Consider the following 18,568-nt stretch of genomic DNA (forward strand, 5'->3'; position numbering starts at 1 on the left):
TCTTCTGCTGCTTTAAGCTTGGGCTGGTCTCGTCCAACTTTGGCATGCTCTCTTATACAGAAAGGGCTGAGATGAAAGCTTCCCAAGAGCTTGGCATGGAATTCAGCAGGTGGCACACTTGCATGTTTTCATCTGGCTTTATTTAGCAGCCTCGAGTTCTGTGGTTAGAGCTCAGAAAGTTTGAATGTGCTCAATCAGCTTTCCTCCCTCTTTAAGCTTTAGGTCAGAGAATTGCTTCATCGCCATGGTTCTTCTAATAAGGGAAGGAGTAGCATAATGGGCCTCGGGCTTTTGATGGATTTCTTTTGCAATCTCCGGGGGCTCGTACTCAAAGGCATGAGCATCATCCATGACAGTAAGGGGGAGATGCCTAGCCAAGGGTCGTTTGCACTCCCACTGAGTATAAGCATCCATATATATTGCCTTCCGTAAACATTCCCCCTTGGCGCAGGTGGGGGGTTCTCAGTGAGCATCTGGCTGAGTACTTCTTTGAAGAGGACATGGTCAATTTTTCTCTTCCAACTTGCATAAAGCTTTTGGCTGCCATCTTTCTTGACTCAAGAATAAACGAAAACTCCTAAACTTTGGCAGTAAAATATGACAGCTTTGATATCAATGAAAGGCGTGGCTATGTGGAATTGAAGGGAGATAACATAAAGATTTTTCCTTGCTCTTTTATTAATGTAGCTGAATCCCACTTACAAGTGCCACAAAACACTGCAATAAACAAGAAATAAAACCCTAAAAACAACCTAGGATCTGTTCTTTTATTGCCAAATAGAATAGACACAATCCAAGTTGAGAAACATGCTTTGACTATAAGTTTTAGTACAAACTTGAAAATTCAAATAAGCAAGCAAAGAATGACTACAAAATAAACCCAAACTGTCGAGAAGACTTACTTGAATTTACCTAGAGTCACCCCTCCGACTTAGTACACCCCACACCCGATGTCCTGACTAATGCCGCTGTCTGGTCTTATTGGCCCTACTGAATTTCCTTATTTGGAAAGTTTCCTTATGCAATACCTCACAAATCTAGGGTTTTGAGAGCATAAACTAGATTAGGGTTTCTAGATCCCTTTTGGACCTCTCTAGAGCATGCCTCAAAAAGCACCTCCCTTGGTCTTACTATGGACTGAGCGTACCCCTCTCTGTTATCTTTGGTTGGTGTGCCAGCCCTAGTAGCCTAGGGTGCCACATGCCACCCTTTGGTGACTAGAGAGAGATAGAGAGTGGGATGTGGAGGAGAGAGATAGAGCGAGAGAGAGAGAGAGAGAGGCTAGAATGTGATATAGAGAATGAGGGGGACTCCCCTCCTTATACAAGCCTCAAGGGCCCTAGGTATGCCTATCCAATTTGTGACTCATTATGGCCCATAGGATTTTAGGAAATCTATGCGATGAGAGGATTAAACCTGAGACATCCATCCCATAATCAGCCATCATGAGTTTGGAAGAACCTTATCCCCTGAATCTTTGACCCATATCCACTTCTAGTCAAAACTAGGATAAGACGAATCAAAACCTAATTTTCTAAGACTCCCATATCTCTCACAAGATTGTAGGAATTCAAAAAATAAAAGATTTGGTCAAAGATTTAAACAATTTCTCAAAACAAAATATTCTTAACTCCCCCAAATATGGACACAATATCTTTTCCAAAGATTTCCTTACTGAACAAAATTATTTTTAATTTTAAAAAATAAAACAAGGGACGAGAGGGGTGTACCACCTTCATATGTGAGGGCTGGATCCAAGAGGCCCACACGAGTACCAACTAACCCCTCCACTATACAGGAATTTCTAAAACACGCTTCTAAGGCTTTATACTACCGAAAATAATTCTAAAAATTCTGGAAAAATTTCTGAAATTCACAAAAACATTTATTGCACTAAAAAAGAGATAGAAGTGGACTAGTACCAACAGGTCAAGATAAGTGACTTTTAGGGCATTTCACTCGACTTAATAACCATGATCCTCGACTATCTACTCAAACTAGCCCAACAAGACCCATGACCCATAGTCTCATACAGGGGGCTTATGATTAGCTCATCAAAGCTGGCCAATAATAATGAAAACATGGTCCTGAAAACATGGGTTACAGGTTCCCCCTTGAGAGAAAGACTCACGCACATATCACTATAGTCCAAGGGGTACTATAGTCCAAGGGGGACTCTCAAATCTGTACATATTCCATTTTTTGGGTTGCTTCTCAGTATGCAGTTGCCATGTGTACAAGTCGTGCAAAAGTTTGTTGAGTATTTAGCTCTCGCTCTCACAGACGTACATTCGCAAGTAGGAGACCACAAAGCTCTACTGACCTACAAACCATCATTGGGTATCTTTCTGACTTCAACAAGGGATGAACCTCTGAAAATCCTCTTCGGTAATGTCATCTGCCAAACAATTTGACAATAGGATGTGGCATTTGGCTCGATCTGCCAGTATAGAAGGAGTAACATTCGACTTAAGTGGGGTATTGTATTTAAATTGTCTACAAGGTTGTGAAAGGTGAGATCACAAGAAAACTAATTTAAGACAGACACGTGGACACAATCAGGAAGCCTAGAAATATAAAAAATCAAGCAAATGAAACACATATAAACTTGTAGCCCAACATGATCATTTGAAAATCCATGTTAGAAACTACAGGAACACCCAATTAAACTAGAAGCACAATGCCTAAATAAGTGAAAACTGTAAACAAAGAGCTAACTCTTTGATATACACTATCAAGAACCATCCTCAGCATCATAAAGTTGAAGTTCTCAACAAAGACAATAGAGAATTACCAATGCTTATGGTAATCTTTCAAAGATAATAAAAACAATCCATCCCCAAACTAATGCAACCAGAGGTGTTTAGAAAGCAAATAATCTTAGTCAAAAGAACTAAAGTTTCTCCAGTGTCAATTGCATACCCAAGGAAGTATAACTTTGCAAGCTTTGATAAGGTGATCGTGTTGAATTGTCAACCAGTTCTCCAGCCCTTTTCAAGCCCAAGGGAAATTGTCCCAAGAGGCCCAATTTATCTAAATAAAACCATAGTCTTTATATCTCTTTCTTTATACTTTTGAAATATTTTTCGGCCATTTTGGTTCGATATCTTTGTGACAATACTCTGCTCCTAATGCCACTTTGACCACAGGACAGCAGAGACTTTTGAGAGGATGAGATCCTCTCTTCTATGCAAAGGACTCCTCTCATTTACCGTATGCTAATCATATAGTATACAAAACAGCTATTACATATGATCTCAACTATTCGTACTAAAATCTTTGCCAATTGAGATGACATGTTCCCCATTCAAGTCCATCATTGTCCACCCAAATGGAGAATGATGCTATAACAAGAACAAAAGTGGCAAGATCATGAGGAAAGGAATTCATAGGCATTATTTCAGGTATATTGGTGAATCTTATATTAGTAAAAGTTTTAGAATAATAATTACAACCACTAGAGTATAAGCTGCGCAACCAAATAAAATTTATAACTGGAGAATAAATGATGCAATTTCACTTACGGAAATGCAATATAAGTGGTTCGGAGTGGAATACAGTTCCTACGCCATGCCCAACGAAACATTCAGCCACACCATACCCATATCTTTCAGCATGCTCACTGCAACAGCAAACATCCAAAAGCATGAGATTCCACATAATTCAGATTGTCAATATTATTTGGAAATAGGAATCTGATAAGATGCTTGCTTGATGACTTTTCAATGTTTTATGTGGCACACTGCATGCATGAGGTATGCATAACCCACATGACGATGATGAAGAAGATTTAATGGTGAAAATGCACCTCACACACTGTAGTCTGACGTCAAACATAAACAGTTAAAACTAGCTATTTTTTCAAAAACACAAACCATAGAAGAAATTATAAGAACAGTGAAATTTACTCCCAAAAAGCAGAAAACAATCTTTGCAGCATAGATGATTTCAGGAGGAAACAATGTCAGAGGAGAAACAGACAAAAGGGAAAAAGATTCACAGAAGACCAAGAAAAGTCACAGACAGAGACAGCGCCCAAAAGTATTCTCTAAGAGATACCAACCGAGGATGCAATGCTGCACAATTTGAAGGTTAACATTATAAAAAGTAAGTGAGAATCACTAGTGTTCACAGATGCCAACAATGAAGGAGAATATTGGATGTAGGCATGGATAAGAAGGAAGTTGGGTTTGACCATACATAAGATGCAGCTGGCAGTGTCTAGCTAGCCTATTACAAACAAAAATAAAGGACATTATCATTTCAAATTCAAATAAATACATTAACCTGCTGACCAGCAGCGCTGTTCAGGGAAGACATGGCCATTGTTGCAGTTTATGAATTAAACATCAATATAAATTAGAGGAACCTGCTTTATGAAATGAGAAAGTTGTCAATGGCTCTTCTGATACATGGCTCACAAGGTTAAGACTTGAGTTGTAGGCCACCGAGAGTGAAGCATCAAGTAAGAAGATCTAAGTAGCATGAATGGACTATTGTGAGATGGCCAGCTGGAGAGATAAACATATAGAGGTTTGCATAGATCAAACAGCGACCCTGCATGCACTGCTCCCATCCACAATAATTTGGACAACTGTGAATTACATCAAACTTGATCCACAAAAAGCTTGAGCTCATTACCTATCTGAATAGAAGCATAGTATTATATAGATATGGTAAATCATTTTACTGGAAATTAGGAGTGGAGTCCCATGAGGGTTTTTGTTCTCGAGTATAACATCCTTGGCACTCGGAAAGGGTGATTTATAGTATATCCCTTTCAATTCACTTGTGTAAAAAATGGGGAAATGTCTAATCTTATTTATGCAACCCAAGCTTTAAAACACAATTGCAACATAACTTATCTTCTTTCCAATCTTCCTGAAGTTAGCACCATCTTTGCAGGCAGATATAGCTCTGTTCATGCACTCTTCTGTGACCTAATACACATAAGCGAAGAAGAATAAGTACAAAATAAGAAACAATATCTGCTCATGCACTCGTCTGTTACCTAATACATATAAGGGAAGAAGGCTAAGGACAAAATAAGAAACAGAGACTCCTCCAGCTGAACCACTATTTGCAATAGAGCATTGAAAGCATACATGGCAGAACAGTAGAAAAGAGGGAACCAATTTTCAGGTTTCAAGAAGCATGTTCATGATGAAAACCACAGCCATGTAACTGCAATCAAGTGGTAATTATTTTTTGGCAGGTTGTGCATAAGCATATTCTACTATAAAGGGTAATCAAGACCTTTTTAATAATTTATGAGAATCTAAGAACGTATGCTTGATACAAATATCTTCATCCTGCTAGCAAAAGTCTCAAAAGTCCTCGCCTTCTATGGTTCCTCTTTCTATTCCTGTTGATACTTCTTCTTCACCTCAGTTACTCAGCGCTCCTGAACCTATTACTTATGTCCCACAAGAACAACACAAAAGTTTACACAAGAAGAAAAGTGTAGGATGAACACTCCACTCAGCCAACCACTCAAGCATCATCTTCGCCTACAGATCCACTTCCTGCTTCTAGCTCACACTCTGTGTCTGGTGATGATGATGTACCTATTGTCATCCGTAAAGGTAAAAGGACTTGTACTCAACATCCCATTGCTCATTTTGTTTTCTTAACAGGTTTGGCTCCATCCTATCAAAAATTTTATTCTGCTCTGTCATATATTTCTACCTCTAAGCCTTACTAGGAAGCACTTTCTCATACTGGGTGGAAGAAAACAATGGAGGAAATAGATGCACTCAACTTGAATGATACATCGGAATTAACTAAGTTACCAGCTAGAAAAAGGATCGTTGGGTGTCCAAGAGTTTATGCAGTAATACCAACCTGATGTCACTGTTGAGAGATTAAAAGCCTGATCCGTTGTCAATGATAAACGCAAACCTTCGCATTGATTCCACTTAAACTTTTGCTCATGTCGCGAAGCTTAATTCGTTCGAGTAGTTATATTTGTAGCAGCAAACAAGGGCTAGCCATTGTGGCAGCTTGATGTCAAGAAGGCCTCCATGGCGATTTACAAGAAGAGGTTCATATATAGCAACCACTTAGGTTTGTTGGTCAGGGGGTTATGTAAGTTGAAGAAAGTCATTTACGGTCGCAAACAGTCCCCACACTCCACGTTCATGGTTTGAGAAATTTAGTAAAATTATTTTGGAATATGGATTTCGACACAACCTACAGATCATTCGTTGTTTTATTCAGAAATAGGACTCGAGGATACTTGTTTTGGTTGTTTATGTTGATGATATTATCACTACAGGCAATGACCAAGAAGAAACCAGTCATTATAGGAATTCTAGTGAATTCACAAAGCCATTGAAGCTTGGATTGTGAGCTTCCCTTTGATTTCAATCAAATTATCAGAGTTGTTTTTCAGTTATTCTTTGTACATTTGAATTTGCATCACTCAAAAGGGAAAGAAATGTATCAAAAGTAGCCTAGACAAGAACAAGCAAAAGTGGCAATACGTATGCCCCTCAACAAGGAGGACAATGAACCATACATGATCACATAATGATAATGACAACAGACATCAATAAGATGATGCCAACGATGCACACTGACTTCAAAGAATTTCAATTTGAGATTACTTAGAACTCATTTACTTTGATATAACAACTAATAAATATCACATTATGAACTGCTATGATTCAATATTTCATCATATATCGAACTAAAAGTGAAACAGCACAAGATCAAGTGAATGTGTGAATGATTTCTGATGTCAATTAGCAAATCAATGTGTCAATATGCATATAGTTACATAAGCTACAGCTATTGTTATTTATTGATTGTTGTCATGATCGTTGCCATTTGTCTTGTATTTATGCATTCAATTTTTTTATCTTAATTGATAGTCTCCCCTAACCAATCAAAGCACTCCTCTTCCAGAACCAAACAAACACGGGCTGCAAGGCAAATCCGATGACATACAGATACCATATATGAACACAACCACTTCAAAACAGAAAAAAGGAAAAGAAGACCAACACAGAAAAACCAAAGACTTTTAAAGGGCCAAAATGATAAAGAGAACTCCATTAATCTACAATAGTTTAGATGGATAAACAGACGGGCATACTTTGTGTGTTGGAAGCAGGTGCATGAGCATATAGGCATGCAAGTAAATTGGTTATCGAGATTTAACTCATTCCATTAGTTGCACCAGTCTGAGAGCAATCTACAAGAACAATGGTTTCTAGTCTATGTGCAATCAAATCCATTCAGACTAATATTGAGGTGCCTAACATAACACCATGTGGTACGTCTCAATAAATAGAAAAAAAGTATATACCCTGACAAGGCGTTCCGTTTGTTCATCAACTTTCCCACAAAGGAATGTCTTTGAAGTGTCCCCATGATACCCCTAGCATGAAAATCAATGAAAATCACTTTCTGCTCAACAGTACAAGCAAGATGCAGTATGAGAGAAATTCAAAATGTGGCCTCTATATTCAAGTAGATTCAAGGACTTTCACATTCGAATGCAACAAGGATGTCACTAACTAACTTGTAATGCCTCCAAGGGACCAAATGTAAAGAGAACTGTACACTGATAGACAAGCAATCAAGATAACTGTTTATCTTTATCATTAACTGTCTGTAATTACATTTGACTGCGTAACAGTATATACTCCGTAGGTTATTGTGGAAATTGAAATCTAGACATGATTTCCTTAACATTCATGTGTAAATCATCTACTTAGCAAGGAAAATAACGGAGTAACTATCTATCAACATGCAATTTGAGCAAACTCCATGGGTACAAGAATTATTAAGAAGTTATGGTATGCAGACGAATAAAACTAAGAGTAAAAATTAATGACAAAGATAGAGATCTTACATCAAGCACGACAGTTATAAGCATGAACATTCACATTTCAATAAAAAATACGAAGTCACAAAAAAAATATCAGATGTGGCCAAAAGAGTAACACTAAAGAACAATAAAAGAGCATACTTCTTTCAAACTTATGAAATCTAAGATAGCCAGCTTAAATCCTTCAGCATCTATCCTGTGATCATGATGTTGACCAAATCCAAAGTACCAAGCTAACATGAAAAACGCAGCCCATAAAAGAAAGATGCAGACAATCAGCAAGGCAACACTTTCCAGAAATGTTACAATAGGATCGCCAACTTGACCATCACAGCTCATTCCAATTTCTCAATCAAAGCCTCTAAAATGCTCTCTTCTTATCTCCCAAACAACTGTAGAACCAGTTGAACCAGAAAGCCTAGCCAGGTCTATAAACATCTAAAATCTAGTTTTACCTAGCTCCAATTTCAAAGACTCCTACGTGTCGCATCATATTTTTTTTACCAGGCTCTAAGCACATCCACATAATGGTTTCCCCAGATGATTTGTGATCATTTTAGGATTTTGTGGAAGTCGTGGACAATTTGGGACCAAACGGATTTTGTTCACAGCAGGTCCCTCATTTGATTCCTGGATTTCACCCAATAATCAATATTCATTTTCCTGTTGTCAAGGTTTGGACTTCTGTCGGGATTTAATCTTAGCGCTCATCGATTCAAAACTTTTATCATGGGATATTTACAGTTTACTGCACATTACTGCAAAAGTCCTATGCTTCAAGCATGCCACTCAAGGGAAAATTCTTCCCAGAAATGACAATTATAAATTCGGCAATGATGAAAGCCATACCTATAGTCACAGAAAGACCTATATGTATTTTGTTTTTTAAAATGGACCTACATGTATTCACTGATGATACAAATCAAACAAATGACATGCTTTTCAGGAAACTAATATCAGCTGATGCAGTATGAAAGAAAGCTTGGCCAGGGCAAAACCTTTAAAGTATTAGAAGTCCCACTAGAACTTCACCCTAAGACATCACATATAACAGCAAGATATGTATTATAACATTATCAAAACCATTAGTCCTCCGTAGCTTCTAGATTGAAGCCTTTTCCTAATAAAAGGGTTTCTCTTCAATTGTGGAGAACTACTAATCAAAATGAAAAGAGAAAAATCAACCATTCATCTTCTTTTGTTCAATTGTGTTCTTAGCTCAAATAAAAGGAAATTTATAGAATCTTATACTGCTACAAGCCTTGACCAAATTCCATGTGTCCAAATATCAATCTTAATGTGAACTTCTTGAGATATCTGCATTCCTCAGGAAAGTATGTGTTGCACATATCCAAAATTCCACCAACTGCAACAACACGCACACACACCTTCATCCCACTGCTAAACTCTCTTTTCCACTACTCGATGTTTACACTTGCCAAGAGTTTCTTCAGCCTCATGTTGTGAATTTAATACTTTATTGTGGCCTCCCACTCAAATGCCTGAAGAAAATCCACCATAACAACTCTCATCACATGTATGAAGAAATGCATGCCTCCGAATATATATTCTCTTAACATCAGTATTCTATTCACCACTCATTTCCAAGTTGAGCCAACATGATTCACTCACTCTGTGCCCAAGCTTTTCGGCAAGAGGGAAATGGAGGAACTTCAAAAAAGTAACTAAAATACATCGTAGGATTGTCTTCCTCTTTAAACAAGCCATGAAACAATTGTTGGTTCTTCGTTTAAAAATTAAGGCTAGTGGAATGTAAGGTAAAACAAAATACGCGTAGATGCACACACTTTTGCATGTGTTAATATATATATATATATATATATATATATATATATAGGGTTTTGTTAAGCTACAACACTTGTGTAAACTCGTAAAGTGCTCAACATTTTTAGACATTTAGATACCCTTATCTTATAATATAGTAACTTTTTGTTTAGGGGTATTTTAAGTAATTAGTCAAGGATATACTAGAAATTCCTAATAGAAACAAAAGCATTTATTAAAATAGTGGACAATGACATCACCGATTTGGAGCGTGACATCACCCACAAGATGCATTAATTGTTTTTAACTACTAATAGAATGCCACTATTTTCTTATAAAAATATCCATTCTACCCTTCTAAATGACAAAAATGCCCCTACTTGAAAAATTTGTATTACAATTCAAGGGTATTTTAGGGTCAAAAAATGTTGAGCACTTTCAGGGTCTACACCACCAAGTGGTGTAGCTCAACAAATTCCATATATATATATAGGTTATGTTAAGGTACTCGTACGCATGAATATTTTCTTAAGGTAATCACACATCTAAATATTTTCTTAATAAACTCAATATTTTTGGACGCTCATTGCCCCTTGTTTTGTAATGCAATTTTTTTTTTAGTAAGGCTTATGTCATTAGGAGGGGTAGGCTAGATATTTCTATAACAAATTAGCGGCATTTAACTAGTAATTAAGAAGCAAGTATTGCTCCATGTGGGTGATGTCACACCTCATGTGGATGATGTCATCCTCCACTACAGTTAATAAATATTTCTCTTTCCGTCAAGAATTTCTACTTTATCCCTAATTAATTGCTTAAAATATGTCTAGACAGAAAAGTTACTATATAGTGGGGTAAGGGTATCAAGTGTCCTAAAATGTTGAGTACGTCAAGGAAATACTCATGCATGAGTACCCAAACATAACCCTGTGTATATATATATATATATACGATCTCCAATCCTTGATGTTCTAGATGACTATCAAGATCAAAATCACATAAAAAATTATCTTATAACCTCCCTTATAGTTCACATCATCATCATCATCAAAGCCTTTTCCCAACTAATTGGGGTCGGCTACCCAAAACCCGATCCATCATTATGCTCTATCAAGGGCCGTACCCTCAGTGAGGCCATAAGTCTCGATATTTTTTCTCACTACTTCCAACCATGTTCTTGTGGGCCTACCTCTTGCCTTTTTTGAGCCTTTCACTTGTACCAACTCACACCTCCTAACAAGTGTTGTAATGGACATGTGCTACATATGGCCGGCCCACCTAAGCTTATTTTCTCTCATTTTATCGCCTATTGGAGTCACACCTAAGTTCTCCCGAATGTAGTTCATAATGAATCCGATAAAAAAAGTGTTAGGTTCAGATGATTTTCTCAAACTTCTCGATTTATTCAATCTCAAAAAAAATAAAAATTTTTCAATCTCGATTTTGTTTCGTATTTGCATTGCAAGTATGTTGAAGTCAATTTTCATCACAGTTGTAGGGAGGCCAATAAGGCGTATGATGCTCTAGCCAAGGAGGGAGCTGCTAATAGTATTGTCCTACCAGTTTAGTGAAATCGGTCCCTTATAATGTATTTTTTTGGTGCTAACCTTAGCTTGTTTTGTGCATGCCATGGATTTCTCTCTCTTTATATGTCTCTCTAACTCTTTGTCCCTCTCCTCTTCTTCCCTACTTCTTCCTAATTGCACAGTGCACGCCTTTTCACTCGGTGCCAGTGTAGGAAAGCGGTTACTCAGACGTGATGCCGAAAGCAATTAATCGGACATGGGGCCAAAAGCGGTTATTTGGACATGGGGCCAGAAGCAGTAATTCAGTGCTAACCAGTAAAAAGGACTGTCCAATCGGGCTAATCGGGAAAGTCCCAAGCGGTCAAACAAGTGTTAAACAATAAAAATATATATATACAAATAATAATAAAATATGAAAAATACATTTAAAACATGATTAAACAAAGCACATCCAAATGAAATTGAAAATTAATGAAAAAATGGATTTTAAAGAATAGATTTGTGGCCAGGGTATTTTTGAAATTTTCTAAAAAGATGGAAAAATGTAAAAATAAGTATTAATGGCCCAAACAATTTCCAATCTTTGCCAAAATGATGAAAAACAAAATCCATTATTTTTTGGAATTTTATATATTTTTTTGAGTTTTTTTATATTACCCACTGGTTCACCAAAACTGGTTGAAGCCAATGGCCGGTTCCAATCCAATGGGGCAGTTAGAATTTGAACAGCTCATTTTTTCTCTACACTGCTCGACACACACAATCCTCTTCTCTGGATTTCTCTTATCGTCTTCTCTCCCTTTCTCTTCACTCGGCACACACAATCCTCGTTTATGGCTTTTTCTCTCTCTTCTCTCTCTCCTCTCTCGTTGAAATTAAAGTAGAGAAGAAAACAATTTAGTAAGATCGAGAGAGAGAATGAGAGGAAAGAAAATAAAGATGATGATGATGATAAAGAAGAAGAGAGGAGAGACATGCGAGAGAGAGATAGAGAGGGAAATTGAGTGGCTTAGAGGTCACTTCTGACCTCTATCCCTCTTATAACATTAAGTAATAACCCTAATAAAACTTATGGAGAATAAAGCTTATTCCTTTTATTTCCAACACTCCCCCTAGAGTTGGTGCATAGATATCAATCATGCCCAACTTGCTTGTGATATCAAGTAATATATGCCATCTAACGGCTTCGACGAAGATATCTGCAAGTTGATCTTTAAACCATAGTTGTTGGAGGAGGGAGCAAGATCGGGACCAGGATCAGTTCGGGAATCGCCAAACCACCCTATAACAGAAGCTCCCTGGGGTTAGGATCGACATTCGTACAATGAACAAGATAGGGAACGGGATCCTTAGGTTTATGAGAGTGAGATCCCATGTCAATGGGTTCGAGGTTTTGGCTAGCAGGAATATAAGCTCCACTATGCATAAAATAAGGTTGTCAAGTAAAGCTAGAATGGGTTCCCTTGGTTAAGGAATCGAAGTTTAAGTTTGTTATATAACAGGGTTCCTCTAGTTTTAATATCAAGATTTTTCAAGAATATGAATCAAGGTCCTCATGATGATGACCACCTCGAGGATGGGATTTTCATCCTGATGATGGCCACCTTGAGGATGATGTTGGAGCATTACAAGTATTAGGCGAATGCCTTATGCTGATGATGAGGCTCGTCATAGTACTCCACTACCAAGGTCCGTCCCTCCTAGTACATCTTCAGGCCATGACACAAGTTTGGTATGCACCATTCCCTCTGAATCCCCGACAACCCAGAATCCTACCACTCGAGGGTCATCTTCTTCGAATGTAGTCTCCTCTGCTTCCATTGTTTCTCAAAAGCTGGCTCTCCGAAGACACAAGAGAACAAGATGAACTACTCTCTCTCTCTCTCTCTCTCTCTCTCTCTCTCTCTCTCTCTCTCTCTCTCTCTCTCTCTCTCTGATGTAAAAGAAGCTTCTTAAAAATTTCAAGCATTAAATGAAAGCATATATTCTCATCTCACAGCTAAGAGGGATGGCTTATTTGAAATAGAAGAAAACATCAAATAATATCTATGGATTCATCATTGTGATTAAAGAATCTAAAACAATCGAGCATCATAAATATAAGAGTTTAAATGAAATATATATTCTCACAACTAAGAGAGATGGCTTACACGAACTAATAAAACAATTAGTTACTCTAAACTATGCCTACTTCAACTTAAGAATCTAAAACTAATGGAACTTTGTGCTTTGTGTGGAACTTATAATTCCTAAATAATGGGAACTTGGGACAATGGCAATCTCTAAACTCGTATTATCCGTTAATGAAAGTAGATCCCACAAACATGGAACCCAAGATTTTAATGTACCATAACCTTGGACCATGGTTGATGAGAGCACTGATCTATTTCGATATGAAATTGGATTCCACTGATGGATGGAATGTGGTCCCCTCTTTTTTGGGAGCAAGATCTCAAAATTGAAAAATCGGGGTCCCTACATGATCCCTTGCAGGAACCGTGGGATCGCGACCCTACCCACAAGGTTCCCTTAACTATGCTTTAAACTTCACATGAGGAGTCCAAATGATCTTGGCAACAACCTTCTTTTTGATAAAGTGAATCTACTTCGATGTGTTTAGTCCTTTCATGAAAAACAGGATTTTCTACAGTATGAATGGTTGCTTCATTGTCAAAATATAGAGCATGAGAAGCTCAACTCTAACACTCAAATTAAAAAGAATACTTTTGATCCACATTACTTCGCATGTACCACGAGCCATTACTCTGTATTTTGTTTCAGCACTTGATCTTGCCACCACATGCTTCTTGCTTTTCCAAGTAACCAAGTTTCCCCAAACGAAGGTACAATAATCAGTTGGATCTTCTATCAGTTTGGCAACAAGCCTAATTAATATTTGTGTAAACTACAACATCAGGATGTCCTTGATTTGAAAAAAATATCTCTTTCCCTGGTGCAGACTTGAGATAGATTAATATTCTGCACACAACATCAAGGTAGGGTTTACGTGGGGCATGCATAAATTGGTTGATCACGCTAACCGCGTAAGAAATGTCTGGTTGAATGATTGTGAGATATATAAGCTTGCCCACTATTCTTTGATATTGATTAAGATCGTTGAGTAGCTCTCCTCTTTCCCCATGAAGTTTATGATTGACTCCTGTAGTAGTATCTACAGGTCTAGATCCCAATATCCTCATTTGTTGCAACAAGTGCAACACATATTTTCTATGGGAGATCACTATTCCTTTCTTTGATCGCACCACTTCAATTCCCAAAAGAATACTTAAGGGGTCTTAAATATTTGATAGCAAACATCTCGCTTAAATAATATTTAAGATCCTCAATACCCATCATATTATCTCCTGTCACAACAATATCACCAACATACACAATAAGGGCAATAATTCCAGCAATATCCTTCTTCTCAAATAGTGTATGATCAGTTTGACCCCTTTTGAACCCAAATTTCAGCAATGCCTCACTGAATTTTTTAAGCCATGCTCTAGGAGACTGTTTATGTCCACAGATTGCCTTCTGTAACTTGCAAACCTTTCATGTCTCCACCTTAATCTGAAAACCAGGACGCATGGCCATATATAGATTTCTTCTTGCATGTCTCCATGCGCATTCTTAACATCTAGCTAATGGAGTGACCACGATTTATTCACAACTGGTGGAAGAATGGTCCTTGCAGTGTTCAACTTGGCCACAGGCACGAAAGTGTCTATGCAGTCCATACCAGGAGTCTGGGTGAAACCTTTTTGCAACCAATCTTGTTTTATACCTTTCAATAGTACCATCAGCTTTGTATTTTACAGTGAATATCCATCAACATCCTATGACCTTCCCTTCCAAAAGGTTAGTGATTTCTCATGTATTATTCCGATCAAGTGCACGCATCGCATAACACATGGCAGCTTTCCATTGAGGCTATGACAATACTTCTGCAACACTTGAAGGTATTCTAACTGAAGATAGAGCACATACAAAGGCACGATGAGAGGGAGACATAGAATTGTAGGATATAAAGTTTCCTATTGGATGCTGAGTGCAAGAAGGTGTACCCTTGCGAATAGCAACAGGCAAGTCCAAATTAGGATTCTCTAAGAGGGTGAAAGAGTTACGTAAGTCGAGAACAATTTTTTATTTCGAGTTAGCATTCGAGGTATTGTCGCATAGAACTTCGAGTTGTACCATTTTCTTCCTCTTGGTATACGACTTCATATGCACCATTCCTTTCAGATAAACCACTCTCTTCATATGGAACTCGTGCCGGAATAGGAAGGGGAACAACTGATATGCTCTCTTCACTAAATTGTTATTCCGCCCTTGAAGAGAGCACTAATAACTTGTAGAGGAGAACTACGACACATATTCAAAGAAAGTGACATCATTGGAGAGATAGTGGACATTAGTAATAGGATCATAACACTTGTGCCCCTTGCGATGAGTGGACACCCTAGAAAAATATATTTGGCAGCTTTAGCATCAAGCTCGTCCCTCTTTAGACTTAGGATGTGGACAAAACATACACAACCAAACACCTTGGGAGATAAAGGAAACATGGGTGAGTTGAGATGAACAATTTATGCGAAAGATTTTCCCTAAGAACAGGAGAGGGCATGTGGTTTATTAAAAAGGCCGCAGTAGGAATTGCTTCAGACCAAAAAAATTTGGAACTTCCATTCCCAGTAAAAGAGCCCGGATGACTTCCAACAAGTGTTTATTTTTTCTCGCAGATATACCATTTTGTTGAGGTGTGTATGGACACGTTGTTTGGAACTCAATCCCTTGACCAAGACGACAATCCTCGAGTCTGTGACACATACTCAACCCCGTTGTTAGACCGCAAGACTTTAATTTGTGCATCATATTGAGTTTTAACCATTTTGTGATAGACTTGGAATAGATTAGCAACTTCATCTTTGTGTTTCATTAGATAGACAGCGGTAACCCTAGAACAATCATCCACAAATGTAACAAAGAAACGAAATCCGAACACAAATGCAACTGGAGAAGGACCCCACACACCAAAGTGTATAAGAAAGAAAGGAATATCACTCTTTTTATTGATACTAATAGGAAATGGAGTTTACAATATTTTGACAACTCACAAATGTCACATTGCAATTGAACTTGACCCAGAGACTGAAACAATTTCGGAACTAAAGAACGCAAAGTAAAAAATGATGCATGACCAAGTCAGGTGACACACAAATACACACTTTCTTTGTTAGCTATTGAAGATGTGACTGCTGCAGCCAAGGCACAATCAGGAGTCTCCACAAAGTACAACCGTCCATTTTCACGACCATACCCAAATGCCTTCCCCGCCATCGAGTCCTCGAATACACAGTGAGAAGGGAAAAAGGTTATACTGCAGTTTAGGGTCTTTGTGAGATTAATAACTGATAGGAGGTCATTAGAAAGATTGGAAACATGCAAAGTAAATGACAAGTTAATAAAAGGCGTAACATGTATGAATCCCTTTTCCATGATTGTAATAAGTGAATTATCTGTTATTTTAACTGATTCATAACTAGAACAAGGAATATAAGAGGAGAAAAAATCAGCCTTCCCAGTCATATGTTCAGTTGCTACAAAATCAATAATCCAAGGGGTTTCAAAGCTATTTACAGAGATATGATGCGCTGATGCAGACATACTTGATTATGCAATGTAAGACTTAGAGGAGGACGAAGGGTATCGAGTGAAAGTCTGCTGCTTGAAATCCAAGAGCTCTCTTCTAGGAATACTCACCAAATCTTCTTAAGGCTCAAAGGAGATGGTATCTTGTTACCCTTAAGTAACAAGGGCAGATCTCTCACTGATTGTTGTTGAATTTGGCTTGGAAAGTTTCGCCTTAAGCATCCAACCAGATCCCCAACATGTTTCCCTTGTGTGTGGAGACTTCCCACAGTGGGTACACTTAAATTTGTCCTTCTCATCAGATGTGGGGTTCCACACAGCCACATCAACCACCTCAGCCTCCACCATGGCTCCAGAAACATCTGCCACCTCAATTACCACTAAAACTTGTGAATAGGGCGGATCTTTCAGTTTCAGCCATAGACACTGCCGAGTTTCTTCACGCAGAAGAAGGGAGAAAACAGTAGAAAGTGATGGCAAAGTCTCACCACCGAGAAGATTTGCCCAAATTGTTTCATACTCTCCATTATTTTCCCTCAAAAGATCAAAAATCTTCCTTTTTTCCAGTCTCCCTCTCTGTTCCTTTGCACAAGAAGAATATTGTATGTGCTGATGTTGGCTAAATTCATCCCGAAGCATAATATTCTACCAGTGACAAGTGACCTTACTTAAAATCACTGATTTGCTCCTCCAGTTCATAACCCTTACAATATTTTTTTTTTGGGAATAAGTCTCAGAGACTGCTTCTCATAATTCCTTAGAGGTATTACAATTGATAAAGGATCAACTCATACTAGGCTGCACAGAAAATAGCATCCAATTCATAATGGCCACATCTTTAGCTTTCTAATCTGCATATTTAGCATCAGTCAGGTTAGGTTTATCCTCACAGCCGTCAATGTATCCCAGTTTTTTCTTTCCACCCAAAAATAGTCTAACTGACCTGGTCCATTCTAAACAATTGGTTCAATAAAACTTGTTTGTGGGGATTTGGGGCCCAAACGACTCCATATTTGATGCCGATAGAGACATTATCTACTATAGTTAATATTTGGTTACACCCTCAGATCCTAATCAACGACTGAGATCAATTAACACCCTTTGATCTTTTCAAATAAAAGTTCTACAGATTTGGTTACACCCTCAGATCTGATCACACTCCCTTTTTTCCAAAAAAACATCAAAAAACAGCACTAACAATACTTATTTGATTGGGGCATACAAACCTTAATCCATCCAATGACTAGGTTATCGAATAAATACTTGATCGACATCCAAAATAAAAACTCACCTCCATGGGCACAGATACTGTTGGAAAAAAAGTTAGGGCTTTAGGGCAATGTCGCAATAATGACATCACCTAATCCAAAAGATAATGTCAGCTCCGCTACAGTAACATGCTACAGTAATGTGCTACAATAATTTGCTACATTACCATCTTTACTGATCGTCAAGCTCTAATACCAAGTTGAAATTCAAATCGAGAAGAAAATAGTTTGGTAAGATATAGAGAGAGAGAGACAAAAGAAATCAAGATGATGAAGGAGAGAGAGAGAGACATGCGAGAGATGGAGAGATAGAGAGGGAAAGTAAGTGGCTTAAGGGTCACTTGTACCTCTACTATTACAACATTGAGTAGTAACCCTAATTACAACTTATGGACAATATTGTCCTTATTTAGAGACATAAGACAAATAAAGACTAAACAAAAGATAAATGTCAGTTTTGTCCATCAAATACAATAAAGCTTATTCCTTCTATTTCCAAC

General features: G+C 37.9%; 1 protein-coding gene across 21 annotated transcripts in view; it reads right to left on the reverse strand.

Moving 5' to 3' along the window:
• The window catches only part of MAP1C (methionine aminopeptidase 1B), a 70,169-nt gene that overhangs the window by 28,386 nt on the left and 23,215 nt on the right, over positions 1-18,568 (reverse strand). For 15 of the 21 annotated variants that reach the window (XR_016045564.1, XR_016045565.1, XR_016045571.1 and 12 more), the window contains 3 exons: positions 7,313-7,384; positions 4,860-4,940; positions 3,525-3,621 (listed from right to left, as the gene is read on the reverse strand). Coding sequence is in view for 1 of the 21 variants with exons in the window: in XM_088853360.1 (XP_088709486.1) it covers positions 3,525-3,621; positions 4,860-4,940; positions 7,313-7,384 (250 nt within the window). In the remaining 20 variants the exon portion in view is untranslated. Of the gene's footprint in view, positions 1-3,524; positions 3,623-4,287; positions 4,941-7,312; positions 7,385-16,376; positions 16,529-18,568 lie in introns of all 21 variants that reach the window. The other 6 variants (XR_016045568.1, XR_016045567.1, XR_016045566.1 and 3 more) reach the window with 3 other exon arrangements.

This window comes from Amborella trichopoda, chromosome 12 (assembly GCF_054954075.1).
Source record: "Amborella trichopoda isolate Santa Cruz 75 chromosome 12, AtrichopodaSantaCruz75HAP2 v2.0, whole genome shotgun sequence".
NCBI classification, from domain to species: domain Eukaryota; kingdom Viridiplantae; phylum Streptophyta; class Magnoliopsida; order Amborellales; family Amborellaceae; genus Amborella; species Amborella trichopoda.